At 41.1% G+C, this 22,141-nt stretch overlaps 1 protein-coding gene across 1 annotated transcript in view; it reads left to right on the top strand.

The window, feature by feature from the left end:
- ADAMTS20 (ADAM metallopeptidase with thrombospondin type 1 motif 20) overlaps positions 1-22,141 on the top strand; it is a 283,904-nt gene that overhangs the window by 150,425 nt on the left and 111,338 nt on the right. Inside the window, exons 9-15 of the mRNA XM_082253104.1 lie at positions 3,297-3,443; positions 11,873-12,014; positions 13,372-13,476; positions 14,328-14,470; positions 17,888-18,069; positions 18,169-18,305; positions 21,341-21,458. Of these exons, the coding sequence (XP_082109230.1) occupies positions 3,297-3,443; positions 11,873-12,014; positions 13,372-13,476; positions 14,328-14,470; positions 17,888-18,069; positions 18,169-18,305; positions 21,341-21,458 (974 nt within the window). The remainder of the gene's footprint in view (positions 1-3,296; positions 3,444-11,872; positions 12,015-13,371; positions 13,477-14,327; positions 14,471-17,887; positions 18,070-18,168; positions 18,306-21,340; positions 21,459-22,141) is intronic.

Here is a 22,141-nt window from a genome sequence, read left to right as displayed (position 1 = left end):
TGAAGGTATTAAATCGAAGGTAGTAGTCTCCCTATGAGACTCGTTAATAGTGACTAGAAGTGCTTGTGTCTGATCGGTGATCGGACCAGAGGATAACGGAACACCGGTAAAAAGACTTACTGAGACAGGTTTAAGTTTAGAAATAATAGGAATTTTATTTGAAGCAGCAAAACATATATCAATATAATTTCCACAAGATCCTGTGTCAATCATGGCCTTAGTAGTAATCCTGTTCTGGTCCCACTGTAATGTCAAACAAACAAAAATGTAAGGGTTAGTGAATGAAGTTGTCAATCCCCCTAGGAGGACATGTGAACACTCACCCTTCTTTTTGTTGACCAGGGGACAGACATTTATCTTGTGATCCGGGGATGCACAGTACAAGCAGAGATTTTCATATCGTCTTTTGGCTTTTTCCATAGTTGATAGCGGTGGGCGTATGGTTCCCACCTCCATAGGAACGGGGTTAACGGCCGGAATCCGAGAGGAAACGGATAATGGCATTCCCATTTTCTCAGCCTTTCTTTCTCGTAGTCTTCTATCTATGGTAATACTGAGTTGTATTAATGCATCCAGGGTTTTTGGTAGATCCGCTCGGGCGAGCTCGTCCTTAACGGCTTCTGATAGGCCAAGCCTAAATTGGGTTTTCAGAGATGCATCATTCCATTCTGAATCAAGGGTCCATCTCTTGAATTCCGCGACAAAGTCTTCTACAGGCCTCCTTCCTTGTTTCAAGGATCTTAATTGAAGATCGGCAGTACTCTGCCTATTGGGGTCATCATATAGGCTAGTGAGTTCTGCTAGGAACAAGGCATAGGAGTTGAGAAGCTGGTCGTTTTTCTCAAAAAGAGAGTCTGCCCAGGCTCAAGGATCGCCTGTTAGGTAAGAAATAATAGTACAAACCTTAATGTGATCAGTAAGGTAGGTACGAGGTTTTAGCAAAAAAAGTAACTCACATGCGTTTTTAAATTCGCGAAATTTTTTGCGATCGCCTGTAAATACCAAAGGGGGATTTATCTTGGGTTCAGGGGACTGAGCAGAGGTAAGTTGTGTCAGTCTAATTACCTGCTGCTACAGAGCCTGATTGTCTTCTTTTAATTCAGCAAGTGCGTGTATTAACGCAGTTACTTGCAGTTTTAATTGTGTCACCTGAGTGGTTATTTCTGCTGAATCCATTTGTGGTTCGTTCAATCTGTAACGCTCCTGCGTTTCATGTATGGTGTGGATTTTCAGCTGCAGAAATATTCCACTTCAGTAGTCATGTAAGAGAGATGCTGAGATACCATTCCCAACCTCAATGACTCATCATGTGTGGAAGGTCTTAATTCAGCTAGTAAATACACACACTCAACAAGCTGGTTCCTAGAGTGACTTTATGTATGTAGTAACACAGTGATGAAGATTTAAGAGACAGGTTGAGTGGAGGTGGTAGGTGACAGACACTTGAAGGTAAGACAGTAGCAGATGGATGCAGGTAGGTTTATCAATCATGTATGGTAGCAGATGACAGAGTAGCAGGTGGACATACAAGAGAGATCAACCCAGTGCAGGAATAAGTAGCAGTAGTCTTAAGAGCTAGCAATCTAGATATGCAGATGTGATAAATAGTCTTTACTATGCAGAGCTAGATAGTGTAAGCTTAGTATAAGTTTATAGAGGGTTCCCCTGCGGGGTACTTAGCACTAATAGCAATACAGCCGAAGGTTGGTTCAGGAGGAGCGGATGATCCGGAAGCGGGATGCAGGGATCAGCGCAGCGAGGTTCCGTCAGCGAGGTATGCTTGCAAGCACGAAAGCTTCAAGCCAAGTTAGCATCCAGGTAAGGGTGTTTGAACGAACACATGTGAGTGAGAACCGGCGATTTAAATAGCCATCTAGTCCGGCGCTGAGTGATGACAGCTTCAGTCTTAAAGGTGTATGCGCACCTTTCCAAAAGAGAATGGTGGGCGCATACACTTGTGAAAAGAGTAATTTAGGGTACCAAAGGTACCGGAACATTACACACGCATGCAGGTCGAGATGAGGACTCGGAGGGAGAAGACGACTGACCGAGTCCCGAGCAGCACGCCAGGCACGGTGACGGCAGTGGCACCAGAGGTAAGTGAAGTCCTCAGGGGGGGGAGGCACGCATTGATGGGGACATGCTGGACACTGTGCATTGATGGGAGACATGCTGGTCAGGTCACTGTGCATTGAATGGGGACATGCTGGTCAGGTCACTGTGCATTGAATTGGGACAAGCTGGTCAGGTTACTGCGCATTGAATGGGGACATGCTGGTCAGGTCACTGTGCATTGATGGGGGACATGCTGGTCAGGTCACTGTGCTTTGAATGGGGACATGCTGGACGCTGTGCATTGATGGGGGACATGCTGGACACTGTGCATTGATGGGCGACATGCTGGACACTGTGCATTGAATGGGGACATGCCGGTCACTGTGCATTGAATGGGGACACGCTGGTCAATCTTGAACCAACCTAATGATTGTTTGTTAAGTCACGCAATTTTTTACAGCGTTTTTTTGACGCAAAGCAATGCCTATTACATTTTTCTGTTTGCGCCCCCCAAACATTTTGAGCACCAGCCGCAACTGGTTGTAGGAATGTCTCAACCATCTGGGACTACCCTCCTTATAGAATGAGACAACAGCGCGATGCCATTGACTGCTGCTGTCAATCAAAGTTAGTCAGCCAATGAGAATAGAAAGGGGGTGGGGCCAGGCCGCAGCTCTGTGTCTGAATGGACACACGGAGTTGTGACTTGGCTCGGGTGCCCCTATAGCAAGCCACTTGCTGTGGGGGAACCCAACAGTAGAGAGGGGCTAGGAGAGCCAAAGAGGGACCCGGGAAGAGGAGGATCCAGGCTGCCCTTTGCAAAACCAACTGCACAGAGCAGGTAAGTATAACGTTTGTTATTTTTAATAATAAAAAAAAAAACGAGACTTTACAATCATTTTAAGCTTCAAGGATGTGTATAGAATACTGTCAACTGTAGATATAAAATATTTATTTTGTAATAAGTGGTTTTATACTGTACTGTTCCGATAAATAATTATTTCTGTGCATGGTGATACTGTATTATTCTCTTTAAGTCTCAGACACAGAGCAGCATTAGGCTATTTGGCTGCATACAGCTAATATGTTGCTGTTTGCAAAATGTTAAAGTGAAGCAGCTGAAAAACTATTGATTTTGTTCTGGTGATTATTTAACACTGATGGGATTATTTAAGAAGTAAAAAATATTTTTGAATTGTGACAGTCTGCTCTAATGGCTTGTTTATTACTTTTTGTTTTAGTTTTAATATGCCGCACGATGACAGTTCAAAATGCAAAGACATAGGAATTAAAAATGAGTTTCATGTGATGTCTGCGATTTTAAGTCATGACACAAGTCCATGGACATGGTCTAAATGCAGCCAGAAATATGTTACTGAGTTCCTAGAGTGAGTATTTTATTTTAAGGCCGTAAATATTGTTAATAATTTTCGTTGTTTGCTGAAGTGCATTAATATCAGAACTATGAATAGCCAAATAGAAGATAAAACAGAAAAACTAACTTTTGTAGCAATACTAAACGTCAATCCAGAGATTCCCCTGTAGTGTTTTTTTTTTTTTTTCTAATGCTAGATGTCCTTAGTCTGAGAATTATTCAAACCACTGCCTTTGAGCCCAGAATGCCCTTGATCCACCCTAGTCTGTCTCTGGGCCGTGAAAGGAGATGCAGCAGAGTATGGAGCTCATCACTGCTTTTTTATTCTATCAACATGCTTCTTGTCAACACTTGAATTGATTGGCTGCTTGTGTGCTTCGCCACCTACTTCCATGGTAGCTTTGCTAGGCAGGGACTGCAAGAAGCTGACAATAGGTCAATTTCCAGTACTTACACTGATTATATTAAAAAAATACATTTACAAGTCAAACTGTTCCTTTATTAAAAACATTGGCATGGGACAATGTCACATACATACCACAGCATGAAAAAGTACATAGATAACAAAAGTACAAGTACAAAATACAAAATAAGACCACAGAAGGAGGGGCATTCCACTTAAAAATAATTTCACACTTGACATAATATAAAAGATAAGAGATTAATGTTTTTGTATATCTGGGTCTTTGCTCGTCATCTGAGATACCCAACAGTGCCAGAGCAGGGGAGATATGGAGGGACGGCTGTAGACGGAAGTTAATTACCTCGAACACCTCCATACAGAACTGAGCCACCCTTGGACAGCTCCAAGGCTCCAAAACATATAGAAATAGGAGCCATGTCCTATCACACAGCAGGGACACTCCGGAGATGTCTGAGGAAATATTCTATGTCTCTGGGGGTTGTAGTACACTCTATGTAGAAATTTAGTCTGAATAAACCTGTCTCTGGATGAAATCATAAGTCTTGTACTATCCTCAAAACAGTCCTCCCAGTCCTCTCTGTCAAGGTCAGGTAGGTCCGCTCTCCACACCTCCCACAGTCCATCCATCCTTAAGGATTCCAAGCTCAGAAAACCAAGATGAAGAGATGAGAGCGGTTTGGCTAACGACTTCTGAGCTAAGAGTTCCTCAACGGGGTCCATTGCTAGTGTTAAGGTGTTAGGGAATTGAGCCCGAGCAGCATGTCCCAACTGAAGATATCTAAAATACATCCACCCAGGTTGTCCAAACTTTCATCGGAGGTCAGGTAATGGTATCAGAAAACCCATGGTGTATATGTCTTGTAAAATTTTTACCCCAAACCGGGCCCACATTTGGGAATCTGGTAGCTGAAGAAAATGTGCAAAATTTGGGTTCCCCCATAAGGGACAAACTGGGGATCAGTGATCAGGTTGCCTAAATCTTTTTCTCGCCATCTCCCAAACCCACAACGTTGTTCTAGTGAGGTGTGGAAGGTTGGGATATGCTCGGGCCCCTCTATAGACTAGGTTGCCAAGCTCTTGAAGAGAATCCAGCAATGCAGCCTCAAATCAAATTGCCGCACTGGCCCGAGACTGAATGAACCACCAACGGACAGTGGCTAAAACAGCTGCCCAGTAATAGGTCCTGTAATCAGGCAATGCCAGCCCTCCACACCGCAACTGAAGACTCAGCGTAGTCCTAGCCAACCGGGAATGAGACCCCACCCTGGTAAATGACCCAACACAGCCATCAATCTCCCTAAAGAAGGTAAGAGGTATTCTCATAGGGCAGTTGTGGAAGAAGTAAAGGAATATCTGAAGGAATATAATTTTGAATTTATTAATATGCCCCATTATATTTAGAGGCAATGTAGCCTATAAGGTACATCATCTGTCCCTCAACTGACTCAATAGAGGGCACAAGTTAAGAGTGTAGAAACAGGAGAGCTCCTGCCCCACCTGGACACCCTTAAAAAAATAAATTTAATGGTGTAATAAAAAGCTTCATTAATTCATGTATTTTATGTCTGCCTAGAGTTCAAATTTGAAAAAAGATATCTTTATTTAAAATCTGATGACCTACTAATAGTGAAGTGTAACAAATTCTATGCTGCCTCCTGAAGCTCTCTCCCTTATTTATATATTTATATCTGATGCTATACTTCTGTTGCTCCGACAGGAGACCTTTGGGTCTCCTACACAGCAGTCATGCCGTCATTTCCCTTCACCTCGTCACTGCTTGCAGAATCACAAACACTTTGTATTTTGTTCACCCAAAAACAAAATACAAAGCATTCTGTGAATTGACAGGGGAGGGAAGGGGTGGCTAGTGCAATCCTATTGGAGTGCCGCAGTATAGCAAATGCTATACTATCAGTGCTGCAGCTGTGAGCTTCTACCATTGTTTTCAACCAGCTCTTGGCTTTTCAGTAAAAGTGATCACTTGTACTGCAAAATAAAGGTGCCCCCCACCCACTTGCTGCTGCTGGCCATCATGGGTCTCAAGCTCAGAGCTTAGAGAATATATATTCCCTTATCTCTTCTGTGATGTATGAACCTGGAAGCAACAAGCATTTTGTAGCTTCCATGTTTAGAGTTGTCATTCCCCAGCTACTGTGGCCAGTTAAAAAAAGCTAATCAAGCACAGTCTCTGCTTAATTAGCTGCAGTAGAAATCAGAGGTAACATTAGGGGTGTAATACAACCCTGATGTCTTCATAAGTAGCTCCCGTCACCTACCCATGCTATCATATAGGGGACCAATAAATTTAGATTAACCACTTGCCGCCTGCTAACAGTACATTCACTGCTAGCGGGCAGCACAGCCAGGCACCACGACATACCCATACATTGCGGTGTACTTCATGGTTTAGAGGCGTGTGCCCCCTGCTAACCTGTGCTATGTTTGGACACAGCACAAGTTTGTCAGCAGGTTAACCACTTTACCACCGGAGGATTTTGCTCTTACGTCCAGGCCACTTTTTGCGATTCGGCACTGTGCGAATTTAACTGACAAATGCGTGGTCGTGCGACGCCGTACCCAAACGAAATTTACATCCTTTTTTTCCCACAAACAGAGCTTTCTTTTGGTGGTATTTGATAACCTGTGCGATTTTTACTTTTTGCGTTATAAACAAAAAAAATAGCGTAAATTTTGAAAAAATAACAATATTTTTCACATTTTTTTATATGAAATTCCCCCCCCAAAAAAATGTAAAAATCAAAATTTTTTTACATTTTTGGCCAATTTGTTTTCTGCTACCTATGTTTGGTAAAAAAAATCACAATAAGCATATTTTGATTGGTTTGCGCAAAAGTTATTGCGTTTACTAACTAAGGGAAAGATTTCTGTCATTTTTGGTGTTTTTTTTTTTTAACGAGTAATGGCGGCGATCTGCGATTTTTTTTTTTTGCGGGACTACGTCATTGCGGCGGACAGATCGGACCCTTGACTGACATTTTTGACACTTTTGGGGGTACCAGTGACATTACTACAGTAATCGGTGCTATAAATATGCACTGTTACTGTAAAAATGACACTGGCAGGGAAGGGGTTAATTTTATTGGAGAGGGAGGGGTTAATGTATGCCTGGTGCTTACTAACGTGTGTGGGGGGAGGTGACTGAGTGACACAGGGACAGATCGCAGGTTCAGCTATTCTCAACCCTGCAATCTGTCACTGTCTGTCACTTAGGAGATCCGCCCGCTTTGTTTACACAAGCGGGCGGATCTCCAAACTCGATTCCCCGACGATTGAGGAAGAGCGGCGGTGATCACCGCCGCTCCTCCCCTGGCCCGACTCCCTCTGTGACTGAATACAGCGGGAGCGAGCCTCCGGCGGCGCGTGTGCGCCGCCCACAAGGGGAGGAGTCCAGCGACGTAGGTCTACGTCGCTGGACGGGAACTAACCACTTTGCTGCAGTAGAGCTCGAGTGAGCGGTCGGCAAGTGGTTAAACCAGTCATTTTGACTGTATACCTGCTGATCAGCCATGGCCAATCACAGCACAGATCTGTGTGTTTGTAAACACTGGATTTGGCTGTATCTTTCCCTGCTATTCACAACTGAAAGCAAGAAGAGAAACCCAGCCAGATCTGTAAGTAAAAGCAGCATACATACACCAGTTAGGCACACAGTTAACCCCTCCTGATTACCCATGTCACCCAGCCAGTGTCATTAGTATAGTGTCAGTGTACAGTGTTATCACTGTTCACTGTATTAGTGTCACTAGTGATGTCAGGTAGTGTCCCTCTCAACCAGTATTAGTTAGCGTCAGATTGACCGCAACACTATCACAGTTACACTATAAGTTGTTGATCACTGCCATTGCTAGTATAGTGTCTGTGCAGATAAGTATCTTGATCATGATCAGAAAAAAAAACAGTGGTGATCAAATATCACCAAAAGAAAATAATGCCCTGGTCATGAAGGGGGCAAAACCCTCTGGAGGGTAAGTGGTTAAAAAGAAATTAGAACAAAATAAAAAAAAAATTAAAAAACATCTCCATCAGGCCATGCACACATGTGAATGCAAAAAAAGTTAACATTTAAATATGTGTGTGTGTGTGTGTGTTTGTTTGAAAAATTAAAAAAACACAAAATGGAGTATTTTAATATTAGCTTTAGGGCCGGTTCACACTCTAGCGAGGGTGGCGATCGCATGTAATATCGGAGCGCACTGCTCCTTCATTACATGCGATCAGATGTGCGGTGCGAATTTAGCCATACACTTTGTATGGCTGAAATTCGCACTGCACCCGCACAAAAGACGCACATGACCCATTTTTCCAGCCGCATCAGGATCGGATCTCACAGTGGTTCACACTTGTGCGATCCGATCCTGTGCGAACTGTCAGATCGCACTGCGATATGCGATCAAACTGGGGGTGTCGTTAACATTTAATTGACACCCCCTGCGTATCGCATATGGCAGTGTGAACTGCCAGATGTGCGTTTGCGATGCGGGAACAGGCTGCGAATTCGCAGCCTTCCCGCATCGCACAAGTGTGAACTGGGACTTAAAGCAGCATCAAACCAAAAAGCAAACATTGATTATATTGCAGCTTACCAATTCTTAGATGTGATGGTTGTATTTGTTTCCCTTTTCTTTCTTCTATTTTTATCTGGTGATCCAGCCAGCACGTCTGTTGTTTTTTTCTTTACGCTTAAGCTCTCCAGCAGAATGCATCCGTTTACATAGATGTGAAATCAAACAAGAAAAAAGTGAGCTCTGTAAATTTTTTAAGCAGCTGTTAAAAAGGTGAACATACAATTTCAAATAATTATAACACGGCCAAAAATGTGCAGCGCTTCCTGTGTTAAATAAATCAATACATAACAGTCCTATAGTATAGATGAAGTCCCAATGTATGAATTTATATATATGTGTATATATATGTATTTGTATAAACTGGATTTTACCAAGTCTTCAGTGTCACCCGGAACTATTCTAACAATGTGCGTGATATATCTAACCACTCACCAGAAAGTGAATAAAATCCAGCATAAAGTAAACATCCATTATGAGATAAACGTCACCCAATGTGCTTGGAAACAATTCGTCACACACGTGCACCTCCAGCAATCTGTACACTCACCAGATATTAAATCATAATGCACCTTTGGATCATACTCTGAAGCAAGGAGACATCTCGCCTTGGTGTGTTCATAGGATGGTGCTTTTGTACTTGATTTTAAATACTGTAAACTGCTACACTATATGAGCATCATCTGGGCTTCCACGGGTGAGCTTTCTTCCCTGGTGTGTGCGTTCAGGAGGCAAGAGGACGACAACAGGTGGCCTGCGATGGTGGGGAGCCGGTGTCATCTTGCTTGTCTCCATGGGGCCTCTGAACAAAGAAGGCCATTCGTTTATGTGGCTTCCTTGAGTCTTTTCTTTTCCTCGTCATGTCCCTGATGGTCTAGGGAGGCAAATCATCTGTTTAGCGGGTGTACTGCAGTTCTGGAGAGCCAAAGTGGGCCAATTATTCCCCCGGGGGAAGTAGAGCAGAGCCCTTACATGGCCATCTTTGGTCCTGGTCAGCCACGCCCCTATGGGTGAGCTTTCTTTTGCATAGTGTCAAGTTTTTTGGGGACCACTCACATATTAACACACCAAGGCGAGAGGTTTCTTTGCTTCAGAATATGAGCCAAAGATTTTATATCTGGTGAGTGTACAGATTGGTGGAGGTGCACGTGTGTGACGAATTGTTCCCATCATGTTCATCTCATAATGGAAGTTTACTTTATGCTGGATTTTATTCACTTTCTGGTGAGTGGTTAGATATATTACGCACATTGTTGGAATTATTCTGGGTGACACTGAAGACTTGGTGCAATCCAGTCACATATTCATACATTGGGACTTCATCTATACTGTAGGACTGTTATGTACTGATTTTTTTAACACAGGAATCGCTGCACATTTTTGGTTGCATTACATAGATGAGACTTAACACTGGCGGGGGTGATTAAAATGATCAGCTTTTATTTATTTATGCAAAACCTGTATCCCAAAATGAAAAAAGCTGTTTGCTGTAACTGATTATAAAGTGTGAGATGGAGTTTGATTTCAACTTGTTAGTGTATTTAAATCTGCTAATACATTTTACATAGTTAGTCTGGCTGACAAATGACACCAATTTACACTATCACCACCCCCCCCTCAGACTGGCAATGCTGGTGTCTGCTCTGCCTCCTGTGCTCATTACTCAAGAGTTGTGTCTCGCTAACACAGGAGGTGTGTTACTGACCAGATTACCAGGTAAAAACAGAGGGAAAAAAGCCAAAGAAACACTGATGCAGACACCACATATAATGATTAGTTAGCTACACTAAATGCTGTACATAAAATGTTGGTTTTGGGTTTAATACCACTTAACCACTTGCCGACTGCTGCACGACTATTTACGTCGGCAGTCAGCCCCTCACAGGCAGAGTGACGTAGATCTACGTCGCTAGCCTGTGAGGGTCTAGGGAGTGAGCGCGCGTCCCCGGAGGAAAGCTCTGTTTGTGGGAAAAAAAGGACGTCAAATTCGTTTAGGTACAGCGTTGCACGACCGCGCAATTGTCCGTTAAATTCACGCAGTGCCGAATCGCAAAATAGGCCCTGGTCAGGATGGGGGTAAAATCTTCCGGGGCTTAAGTGGTTAAAGACAAGCATCCTCGTTTAGGATTTGTTTTCTCTCACATCATAACTTTAGCTATTGAATTCACAGCCACAAATGAGTCCTGCAATTTCCAAGATAAATAACATTTATTGAAATCTACACATTACAGAATGTAAAATTACATACTGTGAAATGCTGAGACTGATTTAGTGCACTTCAAAAAGAAAATGTCAGACAGCCAGATTTATAGATATTCATGTATTGAAAGACAGACATGCACAAGAATTAAAGATAATTTGGGAGACATATGTAGACAGATCTTAACAAAGTCAGACGCAGACTGACAGTTATGTATAAGAAGACATGTTTGTGAAAAGCTGAAAGATCTAAAGATATAGGAACAGGTAGGGAAACCATCTATACAGTTAAACATACTTTCATGACCAGTGACTCCCCCCTCCTATTTGCAGTATATTCAATGTTTGTCTTTAATACAATGGTAATTACAAAATGTATTTGATGTATGAGACAACACTCACTCATTGTACTGTATTAATGAAGGATCAGTGTTGTCATCCTAGGATTGACCTCTCCTTTTCCTCATCTCCAGTATATAGGAAGAAGGTGATCTTTATAGTAGAAGTTCACCCTAAAACTAAAATCTGTAAATCTACTTGCATCCACAATCTAAAACAAATCTATATAGCCCTGTAAAGAAGAAATCACTATACATACCTTTTCTGAAGCCAATCCAGTCCAACACTGAGCTGTCAGAGGTAGGTTCTCTGTGTAGACGAGTTCAGAGGAGGCAGCAGACAATGGAAGTCTCATAGTAACTCTTTGGATTGGCTTCAAAAAGGGGGGTATAGCGATTTCTTCTTTAAAGGGCTAGATAGGTTATTCTTAGATTGAGGATGCCAGAAGATTTACAGTTTTTAGTTTTAGGGTGAACTTCTACTTTAAATCACAGGTGGTGGATGTGAACTAGGCAAGGCTGATAACACTGCTTGGGGTTTTTTGTGCAGCAGCGGTAGAGAGCACAGGAAGTTATCAGCTTGTATGATTTCTGGCAGGATCAAGAGTTATTTTGGCACTTCAGACAAATATAGCAAAAGATTTTCAATGGTATATTTAATGGGTTGGACAAAAGGGAACAAATAGGTTAATTGTTAGGGTTTACATATACTTTACCTGCTTTAGCCATAAGAATCGTGTTTCTTTTAGTGTGTGTCTAAAAATAAGAATCTGATTATTTGCTTAGGAATGCAGAATCAATTTTTTCCAACCCATTAATGCCCAATATTGTGTAGGTTCATAAGGTACATAAATATGTTTATATATATATATATTAATCTTACAATTTTTCATTCTAGCACAGGTTATGGGGAATGTCTACTTGATAAGCCTAGTGGACGGGTTTATGAATTTTCACACCAGTTACCTGGTGTAGTTTACGATGCTAATAAGCAATGTGAACTGATGTTTGGCAGCGGCTCACAAGTTTGTCCCTATATGGTAAGTTATTGCAAATTTACAGTAGTTAACGCTGCTAAAAAATGATGTGGATTGCTTTCCCAATGTTCATTCTCTGTGTTTACTATGAAGATGAAAGAGTGGAAGGATAACTGTGTATTTACAGTATCTCCCAAAAGTGAGTACACCCCTCACATTTTTGTAAATATTTTATTATATCTTTTCATGTGACAACACTGAAAAAATGACAATTTGCTACAATGTAGTGAGTGTACAGCTTGTATAACAGTGTAAATGTGCTGTCCCCTCAAAATAACTCAACTCACAGCCATTAATGTCTAAACCCCCCCCCCCCCCGTCTCTGCCCCCACCTTGTCTCTGTAGTCGGCAGCAGAGAGGACCAAACTCCTTTGCCAGATCCTGCCCTCCTCTGTGCAGGTGCAGAAAGGCTTGTCTTTGCCCACCCCCTCCTTCTCAGCAGTCCGCAGCAGAGAGGAGGGCAGAACTCCTCCTACAGATCCTGCACCTCTCTATACAGCTGCAACACCACCTTGCCTCTGGCTCCCCTGGTCTCAGCATTCAGCAGACTCTGAAAGCTGACTCCAGCCCTCCTCTGGGTCTCCTCCAGACCCTGCACTTCTTCCCAAATCCACCAACATCTTCTTCATGGGAGCAGCACAAGGTAAGGGGCTGCATTGTGATGTAAGGAAGGGTAGGTGACTTTTGACTTCTGATGGTGGGGGGGTTCTTGACATTTCCCTTGTAAGGGTGTAAGGGGGGCGTGGGATGCTCTGGACATCTAATCTTACAGATATAACCGGCCCTTTGATGGCAACCATAATGCTGATGTGGCCCGCAATGAAACTGAGTTTGACACCCCTGGCCTTGGCCATCTTTATGTAGACAATTCTTTTCTTCAGATCTTCAGAGAGTTCTTTGCCATGAGATGCCATGTGGAACTTCAGTGATCAGTGTGAGAGAGTGAGAGTGATAACACCAAATTTAACACACCTGCTCTCCATTTACACCTGAGACCTTGTAACACTAACGAGTCACATGACACCGGGGAGAGAAAATGGCTAATTTGGCCCAATTTGCACATTTTCACTTAGGGGTGTACTCACTTTTGTTGCCAGCAGTTTAAACATTAATGGCTGTGTGTTGAGATATTTTGAGGGCACAGCAAATTTACACTGTTATACAAGCTGTACACTCACTACTTTACATTGTAGCAAAGTCTCATTTCTTCAGTGTTGTCACATGAAAAGGTATAATAAAATATTTACAAAAATGTGAGGGGTGTACTCACTTTTGTGAGATACTGTGTGCGTATATATATATATATATATATATATATATATTTGTTTTGTTAATAAACATGTTTCTTTTTTTATATCAGAAACAGTGCAAAAGACTGTGGTGCACCAGTACTGAAGGAATGCATAAAGGATGTTTTACACAACACATGCCTTTGGCTGATGGAAGTGACTGTGGACATGGAAGGGTAAGCTTCTTCATTGTCTCTTATATCTATTTTCATTATACAGACATTTTTTAGGCACTTTTATACTGTATATCCTTATTGTTCACCTTTTTTTTTTTTTTTTTTTACTTTTAGATTCCTCCATGAAAAAATATTAGCGAGCATTAGTAGTGTATTAGCATTAACTTAAAAAAAGTATAAAAAGAGTATAAAAAGCACTCTCATGATTATTATTATTATAATACAGGATTTATAAAGCGCCAACAGTTTGCACATCGCTTTACAATATGAGGGAAGACAATACATTTACAAGACAATTCAATACAGTAGGGAGGGTCAAGCTAAACAAAAGGCAATAACTGTAGGGGATGAGCTGATGGAGAAAAGGGAGTAGAGTGTTAGGTGCAGTTAGGATAGGCTTCTCTGAAGAGGAGGGTCCTCAGAGATTGTCTAAAAGCTAATAGAGTAGAAGATAATCGAACAGATTGAGGTAAGGAGTTCCATAGGATTGGAGAGGCTCTGGAAAAGTTCTGGAGGCGAGCATGGGAGGTGGTTAGTGATTCTGTGCTTTAGCCAGCACTAGCTGTATCACACAAAAAAAGCTCACTGTTGCCATTTGTTAACAGTGACCTCGCTGCCGGCATATAGCTCGGTCGCTCACTGGCACCACAGCTTGGAAAATGGAAAGTGCTACATCACGTTCGTCACCTGCTCCTCCTTCCATCATGTTTCATCATCAGAAAGACTTTATCAAGTGTTTACCAAAAATAAAGTAGAATATCTTTCTTTCTTTTTTAGATGCTCTAGAGCTACACATTATTATGTACTGGTTGTCTCTGAAATACTCTTTATTTTATGTTTTCACTGACCAGCATTGTCGCAGTGGCCTTTGTGTGGACAAAGTTGACGCTCGTTCTGTGGATGGTGGTTGGGGACCATGGGAGCCATATAGTTCATGTTCAAGAACCTGTGGTGGTGGAATTAAAACATCTATTAGAAGTTGCAATCAACCTGAGTAAGATTTACAAGATGAATTATGCATTATTTATGTTACTGTTCCTGAGGTAAAGCTGTAATAATCTTAAAATTGGTACATTGTTAATTTCCAGAACCTTTTCCAACTTGATAGTAATCTGCTATAGGAGTTTATATTTTTCACACTAGTGTTTGACCTAAGCTTCTATGCTCTACATAGGAACTAATTAGCCCATTTAAAACTACATTCACCGGCTACTTTATTAGATAAACCTTTTCAATTGCTTGGCAACACAAATTGCTAATTAACCAATCACATGGCAGCAACTCAATGCATTGAGGCATCTAGATGTGGTGAAGATGCCTTGCTGAAGCTCAAACCGTCATCAGAATGAGGAAGAAAGTGGATTTAAGTGACTTTGAATGTGGCAAAGTTGTTGGTGCCAGACAGGCTGGGTATTTAAAAAACTGCTGATCTACTACTTTTTTTCTCAGTGAGCGGCAGTTGTGTGAATGAAAATGCCTTGCTGATGTCAGAGGTCAGGGAAGAATGGACAGACTTGTTTGAGATGATAAAAAGGTGACAGTAACTCAAATAATCACTTGTTACAACCAAGGTATACAGGAAACCATCCCTGAACACACAACACATCGAATCTTGAAACAGATGGGCTACAGCAGAAGACCACTCCTGTTAGCTAAGTACAGGAAATTGAGGCTACAATTTAGCTCACCAAAATTGGACAATAGAAGATTGGAAAAACCTTACCTGGTCTGATGAGTCTCGATTTCATCTGTGACATTCAGATGGTTGGGTCAGAATTGGATATAAACAACATGAAAGCATGGATCCATCCTACCTTGTATCAACGGTCCAGGCTGGTGGTGGTGGTGTAATGGTGTGGGGGATATGTTCTTGGTACACTTTGGGCCCCTTAGTACCAATTGATCCTTGTTTAAATGCCACGGCCTTCCTGAGTGTTGTTGCTGACCATGTCCATCCCCTTATGTGTACAGTGTACCCATCTTCTGATAGCTACTTCCAGCCTGGCACAAAGCTCGGCAGGAGAGAGAAGAAAAAGTGCCTGTATGTGCAGACAGTTTACAGGTTTACTAGGTGCAATAAAATACCAGGGGCAGCTCACATAGAGTGAAGTCAAACAAGCTCATCAGGAAGAGGAGTCCAGGATGTCAGCGATGGATGTCTGCGATGTGGAACGCAAGGGTTTACTGCTGCATGGAGAAGGCCAGGCAGAATTCCTCAGGTGGAAAGCCAAGCAGAGGGGATGAAGCTAGACCATGGCAAGGACTGCAGCGTGTGCAGATGACGTCATTGGAGGGAGGGAGATCGCGATGCGTTTCCGAGTCTGCGCAATACTGATTCAGGACCGACATCACGCAGACTTTGGAAAAACTTTTCTTCTCTCTCCTATCAATCTTTTAGAGCCTCCCTCTGATCCTGTGAATAAGCATGCCCTAGTGCTTGGACACCATGTTTCCGGATCCCCCCATGTTTGTCATGGGATCATTTTCTCCTACTTTTATGGACTTCTTATGGACTTCTTATGAACTGTTTATACAGAGACTGCCCCCTAATACAGAGTCTGGTTACCTGTTGGCGTCTTGTATCCTTGTAGTGTTTATGTGACAAAGCTAAAATAATCTCAAACTGGTTTCTTGAAAATGACAAGGAGTTCACTGTACTCCAACAGCCTCCACGGTCACCAGATCTCAGTCCAATAGAGCACCTTTGGGATTTGGTGGAACAGGAGATTTGATTCATGGATGTGCAGCCGACAAATCTGCATCAACTGTGTGATTATATCATGTCAATATGGACCAAAATCTCTGAGGGATGTTTCAAACACCTTGTTGAATCTATGCCACGAAGAATTAAGGCAGTTCTGAAGGCAAAATGGAGTCCAACCTGGTACTAGCAAAGTGTACCTAATAAAGTGGCCTTTGAGTGTATTTTTTTAACCAGAATTCTTGTATATAATCTTCAATGCCCCAGGGTCCCTAGATTCTGAGCTATTTGGTAAAACACAATAGTCTGTTCTGCTTTTGACATGAAACAATGGCTAACTTTAACAGAAATTGGTTATTAATAGAATCTGTGGGTGGGAAGGGCTAGCATTTCCTAGTATTTGCTACTTTTTTGGAATTGCAGGCATACGATTGATCTAACAGCTTTTTAAAGGAAGAAGTCATTTAGAATGGTGCTGCAAAATTTTAAAGGAAATCTATGGTCACAACATACACTTTTATTTTATAACATCACCATTATAATAACAATACAAACAATAGTTATATTTGACAATCCAATATAAGCTTACTTAAAAAATATTTATAAACATGTTGTGAGTTCTGCCTCACTGCTGGCCATTTCTTTCCACAATTTCCTGGATTCCCTACATGCTTTGCAGCTTCTTCTCTGCTGTTTATTTCAATGTCTAAGGACTACATGTACTGACTCAGCTCCTTGAAATTCCTCCTTTCAGCACCTCTGTAGTTCAGAAGGCAGGCTCTGAGAAATGTGTGACACAGCAGTGCCTACTCACAGGCCACAGTGAATATGTGTCACAGACAGTAAATGTATGGGGATAGTTACATAATCCATCCAGTTCACGGTTGATCGAGAGCAAGGCAAAAAAACAAATAAATCATGATCTAATTTGCTCCAACGGGGGAAATGTTTCTTCATGATCCCCGAAGAGGCAATTTAATAATCCCTGGATCAATTTTACCTATAAATGTTAGATCTAAGTAAGTTTACAAACTTGAAGATTGTTCAGATTAATAGAAGTAGCAAGGCGCAACAGTTAACTTTGCAGAAAATTCCAGTGCTCATGCAATTTTGAAAAATTTACAAAGATTTGTAATTAAGATAAAAGTGATACTAAAATGCCTGAAAGGCTTAATTTCACAAATGTATAATTGTCTGCTCAATATTCACACTTCTCAGAAAGCACATACGGCAGCAGAGACAAATAGAGGATATTTCTAACTATGGTGCAGACTGTTAGGAAGAGGTCCTGTGTACCACAGAGGAGTTTCCTAAGCAATACATTAAGCATATATTGTATTTACAAAAGTATTTATTGTCATATTGCGCATTGTAAAATCAGAGAAAGAATCAAATGTAGTGTATTTCTTTCATGTCTCGTCTTAGTAGACTGACATCAACTTAGAAGAACTGTAGTTCTGGTTTCCTTTAGCTATTTAAGATTAATTATTTGTGTTTTCCTGGGTATTTATGACTTTATTAAACTTTATGGCTGTATAAAATCGCTTTATGTTTATATTACTGCATGTGCATCTACCTAAGCCACCATATGTCCAGACCTTTACTTTACCTTTTTTTTTTTTTTTTTAAACAATTTTTTATGTTTGTGCTCACATTTCATAAGTGGGTTGGTGGTAATTTCATTTTTTTTTTTTTTTTTTTTTTTTTCAGACCAAGAAATGGTGGCAAATATTGTGTAGGGAGGAGACTAAAGTTTCGATCTTGCAGCACTGATTCCTGTCCAAAAGGAAAGAAAGATTTTAGAGAAGTGCAGTGTTCTCAATATGATGGCAAACATTTCAACATCAATGGCCTTACGACTAATGTACGCTGGATTCCAAAGTATAGTGGCAGTAAGTATTAAGAGGGACCCTTTGTTCCTGAAAAATAAAAACAGCACTTGATGCAGAAGCTTCACAGTAACAGAATAAAATGTTGTATTGTTTGTACAGTCTTAATGAAAGATCGCTGCAAGCTATTTTGTCGTGTTTCTGGGACGTCTTCCTATTACCAGCTGAAAGACAGAGTTGTTGATGGTACTCCTTGTGGTCCTGAAACGGATGACTTGTGTGTTCAAGGGTTGTGCAGGGTATGAATACAAATGTGTGTATGTACTATGTATATATGTATCTATGCATTACACTTTTTTATGTTTGCTAAGATTGCTTTTATTTTGTCTCCTAATTGGCTTTACTAAATGAAAAAGAAAAGTAGTCAAGTTCACTTTATGGCAGGATATTAAAAAAGCTTAAAGGGTATGATGTGTTCTACTCACTGATATGATTGCTTGGTGCCTGTGTCAAACATTTGTAGCATTTATTATGACAGCACTAGATGTTTTTATGAGTGTGATGCAGATGCTTTGCTGGCCTTCCTGGTATTTTAGGGTTTTGTTCAATGCTTTATTTGATCACTCATTTTCATCTTATGCATGAGCATTGTCAGCTGAACTAAGCACACCGTTGAAACAGGGAATTCACTCATGTGTGTAAGCCATTTCTACGTCTAGTTCAGTTTTTTGTTCTGACATGGTTACACATGCCCTTGTGTTTTAGGTATTCCACTTTCATCTGCACTTACTGCCATCTTTTATTTAATGGAAAGCGAAGTGCGGGATTCTAAAACAATAATCTTTAATGCTTACCTACAGTTTGCAGAGGGAGCATGGATCCAATGCTGCATCTGTCCCCCACCTCCTCTACACTGACTCTCTGCTCTGCCCTTTCAGTACTCACTGGAGCATCGGGCTGTGGAGGGAGCGGGTGCGGCTGGCTCAGGCTTTCTGTGGCACACTGGAAGGCTGAGCCAGCTGCCGGCCAGGCATCTGGGCAGATCCCAATACTATTGTTGGGATCCCTGCAGAGCCTGGACTGACTTTGTCACATCAGCCAACAGCAGGCTTTAGCCTGTTATCAGCTTAATCTGGGTCACAGGAGTACAAAATACTCCTTTTTAAGTTCTAAGACTGAGATAGAGATGGTTGGGTTACATTTCACATATGCTTCCATTGTATCCCCAAATTGCCCTGTTCCACCTAGGTGAGGGTAAAACATTGGGGATGATGCTGACATGCCTTGAATACACTTTGACATTTAGTGCCATGTATGCTTTGCCTAAGACTTCCAACAGACCTTTCCAAGTAAATCTAAGACAAACTCATTTTTTTAATTAGATTTACAGGATGAATTGAAAATGAAAATGAAGAGGCTCCATATGCTCCAGCTCCCAAGAAAATATTACCTGCAGCAAGGCAGTTCTCCTGTTATCAGAAGCAGCAGTTCAGTTTTGATTTATCTCAAAACTGTAAAGTTCTTTAATTTGTGGGTTGAACCCTCGTTCACATTGGATGCAGGTTTGAAATTGCGCAAGTTCAGCTGAACTCGCATGATTTCAAATCTGCTTTTCATTGCAAGTTCAGGGGCGATTTGAAAGACATCTGTGCGGGTTCATGCGCAGATGTCTATTGAAATTGCCCCCAAAGTCGCCAAAAGTAGTGCAGGAACTTTGGACGGTGTCGTTCCTGGCAATAGGCTGTGATTTGGCATGTGATTTGACATGTCAAATTACATGTCAAATCACCCTGATGTGAATAGGGGCTGAAGGATAGAAAGGTTTAAAAGTAATAAATGATCAAAAAAGTCTTTCAATCAGTGATATTTCTTCCCCTGTTGTGGTAATAAAATCCAATAACACTCGTGCTCCCCATCATCAGATGTGCTCTCACCTAATAGCTTGTGACCTCCCAACTAAGTGAGGTTAGAAATCACTATCAGGAATATAGTAGGAACTCTCAAGTACTCCTTCTTCCTCCTTATTACTCCTGCATCAATTTCCTCATTAGATCAGATGTAGTCATTGCCATAGGGATAAGAAAAAATCGGCAACAATAGTGCTTATAGTGTTTAAATATAAAACAGTTTATTTACACTAATAAAAGCTACTGACATGTAGCTGGTGCTTGTAGCGCACCACACTAAAACATCGCAATTGCATATAAACGCCTGTATCTTTGACACTGTTTCACACTCTCAACTCAGCGATCTGTGTACCCTTTCCTCTCCTCCTGACTACGAGCATCATGATGGCAGTTTGTCCCTCCTCTATGCATTATGTCACAGGATCAGTTTGGATTCACCCTGAGAATCTCCCTAAGGAAGCTATGTGACCCTGTGGCGTAACGTGTAGGGGAGGGGCAAACTGACGTCGCAATGGAGAGGAAGTGTACACAGATTACTGAGCTGACAGTGTGAAACAGTGTCAAGGATACAGGCATTTATACGCAATTTTGATGTTTTAGTGTGGTGCGCTACAAGCACCAGCTACATGTGAGTAGTTTATATTAGTGTAAAAGAAAGTGTTTTAGAATTAAAAAAGCACTATTGCTGACAATTTTTTCTTATCCCTATGGCTATGACTTCATCTGATGTATAATGAGGAAATTGATGCAGGAGTAATAAGGAGGAAAAAGTAGTACTTGAGAGTTCCTACTATAGTCCTGGGAAGACAATAAGCGATTTTTCCCACTTAGTTGGGAGGTCACATGCTATTAGGTGAGGGCACATCTGATGATGAGGGAGCACGAGTGTTATTGTGATCACATTATCTATACATAGTTTATTTGCAGAAGAGGAGCGCTACATATGTTTTTGATTTACATTACAATGGAAGGCCCATTGCAGCCTCACAGGCAGACAGGCAGACTTTCTATCGATTTTAATAGAGACCTCAGCACAATTGCACCAATACTCATTGGATTATTATTGAAGACATAAGTCAGGGGCTGTGTGGTATGAGGCAAGAACCAAAGTCAAGATCTGGGAAAGATATAGTCAAAATGCTGGGGGAGGCAAGGGGGGTGGTAGATGTGCGCTTATCCTTTAATTCTTGGTTTGTTCACACATCATTTCCGCCCATTTATTATATCATAAAACTTGTTCACAGAGTGACTTTTATAACTGTAGTAGTTGAAAATTTAGAGAACTAAGTACTTTTCAATGATAACTTGCAGTGCCAGTCCATGTTATAGAAGCTGTTTCACAGAAAAGAAAAACAAATTGAGTTTGCAGGTTATATTTCATGTGTGCTATGCTCTGCATTTCATCACCTTTTTTTCATTTCTTCTAGCAAGCAGGTTGTGATCATGTTTTAAATTCCAAAGCAAGAAAAGATAAATGTGGTGTTTGTGGTGGTGATAATTCCTCCTGTAAAACTGTGGCAGGAACCTTCAATAAAGCTCAGTATGGTATGTTGATATGCAGTATTCTCACTGAGTTTACAGAGCTCAGCATGTTTTATTACTGTACAGTTACAAGTTAAATAGTCAGTTGAGCTCATGTTGGTGTAAATTTTGTAAATAGTCAAATATATTTTGTTTGCTTGACTTACTGTACTGCACAGCAGCCATAGCCATCCACTTTTCAGCATGATGTTAATGCCCATATAGGATGGTGCCTTCATATCATCTAAACAATTTATTTCACAATGATGTTTTTGGCAGAAATGATACCATACATGAAAACTCCAGTGAATTGAAGCAAACAATTTTTATAGGGTTTTATTGAACCATTTCAGAATTTGTAGACTGATTAACTAGAACACCTTGACAGACTGACTTACAATACAATGGAGCATCAATTTAAAGAAGCCCATTTATATGGCTTGTTTAGTCTATCAGACATTTTTTTCAGATGGCTTAAAAAAAACTGTTCATCTTATACAGCCAATTCTACATATACACTACTATCTTTAAAGAAATTATAAAATATTTTTATAATTTAAACTATCAGGTTTATGTTTTCTAGTTTCCTTTGCTGTCTTTTGTTCCTATGCACATTTATAGGTTACATTTAAAGTCCTCGGTAATAAGAGAAATATGTTGAATGCCATGTCTAACTTTCCTTCCTATAAATGCTAGTTGCATGGATC

The sequence above is a fragment of the Pelophylax lessonae genome (genome assembly GCF_965119305.1).
Source record: "Pelophylax lessonae genome assembly, chromosome: 4".
NCBI lineage: Eukaryota > Metazoa > Chordata > Amphibia > Anura > Ranidae > Pelophylax > Pelophylax lessonae.
The sequence above is the reverse complement of the archived record's forward strand: the minus strand, read 5'-3'. Positions and strand labels throughout refer to the sequence as shown.